The sequence below is a fragment of the Etheostoma spectabile genome, chromosome 22 (genome assembly GCF_008692095.1).
Source record: "Etheostoma spectabile isolate EspeVRDwgs_2016 chromosome 22, UIUC_Espe_1.0, whole genome shotgun sequence".
In the NCBI taxonomy this organism is placed as follows: domain Eukaryota; kingdom Metazoa; phylum Chordata; class Actinopteri; order Perciformes; family Percidae; genus Etheostoma; species Etheostoma spectabile.
Window position 1 is genome coordinate 3,417,730 of NC_045754.1, and position 4,947 is coordinate 3,422,676.

The 4,947-nt window shown below is 44.3% G+C and overlaps 1 protein-coding gene across 1 annotated transcript in view; it reads right to left on the reverse strand.

Annotated features, from left to right (window-relative positions):
* The window catches only part of LOC116672503 (phospholipase D1-like), a 58,649-nt gene that overhangs the window by 18,089 nt on the left and 35,613 nt on the right, over nucleotides 1-4,947 (reverse strand). Inside the window, 2 exon segments of the mRNA XM_032504388.1 lie at nucleotides 661-789; nucleotides 4,407-4,647. Coding sequence (XP_032360279.1) covers nucleotides 661-789; nucleotides 4,407-4,647 — 370 coding nt within the window.

Genomic DNA, 4,947 nt, shown 5'->3' on the forward strand with positions numbered 1-4,947 from the left:
CACCACCTTACTAGTTTTACTACTTTTTGGAATTCATGCTCAATAACCCTTATTTAGATGGAATTATACCTAATATTTGAGTTAAAAAAGCAGAAATTATGAATTATTTAGACTGATAAATTAAATCAAAGGAATGAAAGCAATCCGTTGTGTTTGCAAAGGAGTGTTGGAAGGAGCCCAATCCATTTTTTGTGGTAATTTGGTTAAAAAGAAACTCATATTTCAGATATAGCCTTTTTTGGAAGGGGTCAAATTTGACCCGAGGACAACAGGAGGGTTAAAGACATTTTTAGTCGAGGGATGTAGTTTTTTTTCGGCCATTAGGATTGTGATTGGTTTAAAGAAATGCCGATAAACCAGAGCACGTTTTTCTCCCATCCCAGAATGCTGTGTGGAAGCTCCGGCACTGGGAGAAAATTTAAGTGATATTCAAACAGAGAAATGTTTTTTTTTTTAGAGGAAACAGATGTTGATAAGTTTCCTTTTGGGGACGTCATTTGAAATTGGGGAAAAATTAGAAGTTGGAAAAAAGGTTATAAATTGCAGTGTATCGTATCGTGGCATGAGTATCGTGATGATATCGTATCAGAGGCTCAGCTGCCCCCCCCTCCCCCCCCCCACACACACACACACACACACACTCCCCCCCCCCGTGCCTACCATCGAACGGTTTGTCCAGCTGAATCCAGTCCTTGAACACAAAGTTGCAGTAGTCTTTCCCGTGCCAGAACCGCGTGTTTCCAAACAACTCGCCGACCCCCGTCTGCAGACTGCACAGAGAGCCGCTTCCTAAAACACACACACACACACACACACACACACACACACACATTGATGTGATTTATCAGCAGTACAGGAACATTTTCAGGAACCTTCAACCCCCGCGTTGTCTTCCCGTCTCCATGAAAAAAGACGTTTTGGTGACTTTTTCCAACATTATTATCGCTTTTTTCCCACATTTTTGTCACTTTTTCAATGTTGTGGGTTATGTTTTTGATGTTTTTTCCAAAGTCTTTTGATATTTTTAATGTTGAGATTTTCAGCGCTTATTTCGACGGCCCATTTTTTGGTTAGAAAAAAAAAAAAGGAACTTGAAACGGGTCAGTTTGACCCAAGGACAACATGCGGGTTAAGCCTTGTGCTGTCTTCCTATCGACCATGCAACTTAGTTGTCTTTTCTCAATGTTTTTTTCCCTTTTTCCGACGTTTTAATCCATTTTTTTCAGCGCTTTTTCACGTTTTCGTAATTTTTTTTGCGTTCTTTAATCATTTTTTTCTCAATGCTATTAAAATTGATTTAACCCAAATGTAATGAAAGTATTGAACTGATCGTTTATTTTACTAGTTATGAGCGTTGTAGGGAACCTTTTTCTTTTGTTTTTTTTGTTTTTTTTACAACGTGGTTGAAATAAACCCAAATTTCTGATATAGAAACTTTTTGAAAATGGGCCGAATTTGACCCAAGGACACCAGGAGGGTTAAACCACTTAGCCTAGTCCAGGTTTTAGTTCCTGGGACTTTCTGATGGAGCGATCCGAGTTGAGATCTTAAGATTTGACGGATCAAACACAGGTTTTGAGACCTGCTCACCGTCTCCAGGTTCAGTTTCTACGCACCGCACATCTGGAATAAACGTCCAGCAACCGGCACTGCGTCCGGATCTTTGCCCCGCCCACGGCGACTGTGATTGGTTTAAAGAAATGCAACCCAGAGTGCATACCCTATCTCCTATTCTCCTCTCCCAGAATCCATCTGTGGTGCAGCCAGACAGGTCTGGCAATGCAAGACGAATGCTGATGTAAAGTACTTTAAATTGCCTTTTTGTCTGAATTGTGCTATATAAATAAAATGCCTCGAATATTGTTATTATTACTTTTCACCATTGCAATTCCTTAATTGTGTTAATTATGTAAATAATGCATAATAACATTCCTTTAACTATGTAAATACCGTACATATCCACACTACTTATATTCTTGATTTATATTTCTACTCTGATATTTATACTTTTTGTGCAACTGCAACACAGAGTTTCCCTTCGGTGATCAATAAAGTATTACTGGTTCTGGTTCTGGTTCTGGTTCTGATTCTGGTTCTGGTTCTGATAGTTCTTCGTCCTCTGTGCCATAAATACACATCCCACTGTTGCACCGGATCACCTGCTCCTTCCTCACCCTGATGACACACACTGAAGGTTCTCCTGACTCAACCCCACACACTGTCCCGCTGCTACGAATGCTCACTAGAGCACCAAATGTGGACTCATCCGCCGCGGAAAATAGTCCCCGGCGCAATTTTCCTCCTGTAAAATGGAGGCTGTGAAGCGGCTCTGCCAGGGTGGCGTGTGTTTACGGCACGGCGTCTGCACCACGCTGACTTTGACAGTTATACAGCGGTGTTTGGAAAACGCTTTGACAGCACTTTTACAGAAATAAACCAGCAGCTGGAGGGAAGACAGAACCGCAGGAGACATTTCGAAAAAGCTCAGAGAGCGGTGCAGAGACATGCAAATTGAAATCACATTGTTTCAATCATTGTACTTACCTGCAGTACATTCAGATGCATGATGGGAGTAACTGGAGAGTAATCAACAACAAAAAAAACAACAAAAAGAAGGGTTTTTTTTTTGTTGCTTTTCCATGAAATTCATCTGACTTCATTTGTTTTTAGTGCCGGCTGTTTGCCTCACGTTCGTGTCGGACACTTCCCGTCTATCACACATCAGGACAAACAGAGATGAGTCTGGCAAACAGACAGCAGCTGATAAAGACCCGCGGCGCCCGTTTTACTGCAGCGGGGACACGTGCCGTGTGCCAGCAGAGAGACAAAGACACCACAGGCTGCAGCTCTGCTTAGTGTCTGTCTCCAGTCTACAGGGACACTGCTCCAGGTTTGCTTTTTAAGCGGCGTTTTGAAAGAAAACCAGCAGATATTTCACATTTGTGCTTGACTGAAAGGCCAAAAAACATTTATTAGACTGTTAAAATTGTCATTTTCTGCTTTTCAGTGCTTCGATGCTGAATAGTTATGTAAAAATGAAATGGTAGTTGAGTCGGATCGACTACAAAGCTGTTGCTCATGTCCATAAAAAGATAGATATGGAAGATATTAGAAGAAAAGCAGACACATTTTCTGAATCGACCTTTGACACATCGGAGGAAAAGTAACTTCAAACCCGCACACAGACAACCAAAGGCCGTTCAGTGCAGTTTAAAACCACAGCAAAGCACATCGGTAGGGGGGGGCACTACCGCCGGCGACTCACCAGCCTGACACCGGCCAATAGGAGCGGGCGTCCTCAGCTCCGCCAGCCTGCTGGGGATCAGGTTGTGTTGGCTGCTGACGCTGTTGGACCAACCTGAACAGAGCGGCCACAAACACTGAGACCGCAGCACACATGGAGGCTATCACTGCTACTCAGGACCACCTAGACCCAGACCATGTCCTCACCGAGACCAGAGTGCATCGAGATCGAGACAAGACTGAGACTTTTAGGGGTTGGGACATCGTTAGAAACGTCGTCGCCTTGCAGTCGCTTTTCGTCTCCTTTTCACCGCCTTTTTCGTGGCCTTTTTGCCACTTTTTCACCTTTTTGCTGCCTTTTAGTCTCCTTTTAGACACTTTTTTGTCGCCTTTTTTTTTCGTCCGGATGTCCGTGCCTGTCCTTTCTCTGTGTTGGAATTTTAAGCTCTGGTGGATTTCTGAGGACTATGGTTACCTGGTCCTCAGATCTCTGCAGGGTAAATCCAGACAGCTAGCTAGACTATCTGTCCAATCTGAGGACTATGGTTACCTGGTCCTCAGATCTCTGCAGGGTAAATCCAGACAGCTAGCTAGACCATCTGTCCAATCTGAGGACTATGGTTCCCTGGTCCTCAGGTCTCTGCAGGGTAAATCCAGACAGCTAGCTAGACTATCTGTCCAATCTGAGGACTATGGTTACCTGGTCCTCAGATCTCTGCAGGGTAAATCCAGACAGCTAGCTAGACTATCTGTCCAATCTGAGGACTATGGTTACCTGGTCCTCAGATCTCTGCAGGGTAAATCCAGACAGCTAGCTGGACTATCTGTCTAAAACTACTTCTGAACGTACACATGTTTCCACCAAAACAACTTCCTTCCCGAGACTATGTAGCAGCGGCACCGTGGCTCCGTCCGGCGCTTAGCCCCGCCCACGACGATTGTGATTGGTTTAAAGAATTGCCAATGAACTGGAGCAGGTTTTTCTCCCATCCAGGAATGCTGTGAGGACTAGTTAGACCTTCCTGTGCAGCGCTGTGGAGGAGGGTCTGACAACACGAGACTACAGGATAACCAACATGGCCGCCAACCTCACCACTGGGAAGAACTACTATCTAAAATATAATATAATAATAAATAATAACAATAATTGATCTAAGACTCACTCTGTTCGCTCTCCAGGTCGCTGTCGCTGTCGGCGTGGGCCAGCCCGTGTTTCTGCAGGTGTCTCCTGATGCTGAACCTGCTCCTCCTCGCCTTCCCCACTCCTTTCAGCCGGGGCTGCTCCACCGGGTCCGTCACGGTGAAAATGCCTTTCCCGTTTCTTGAGGAGACGCCACCGCTGCCGTTGGCGGGGGCCGCCGTGTTGGCGGGGGCGGCCGACATGTTGGACGAGGTCGCTTCAGCCTGATGATCATTAAAACAAGGTCAGCGCTCATCTGGGTTGAGTCCAAATAAAAAGCTAATTTCATTAATAGATGGAAACTGAGACCTTTTTTTATGTAAAATGTCCTTAATTATAAATCCGAGGAAGAACTCTTGGTAATTTGGAGCAGATCAGAATCACAGAGTGGACACAAAAATAATCTTTTCCCTTGCGTTAACCCTCTGAAAGCTAAGGCCATTTTTACAGTTCATTTTACAAAAACAAATACATTGTATTTATATAAAAAAGCTTGTAAAACATCAACCCTGTTGTCTACTGTC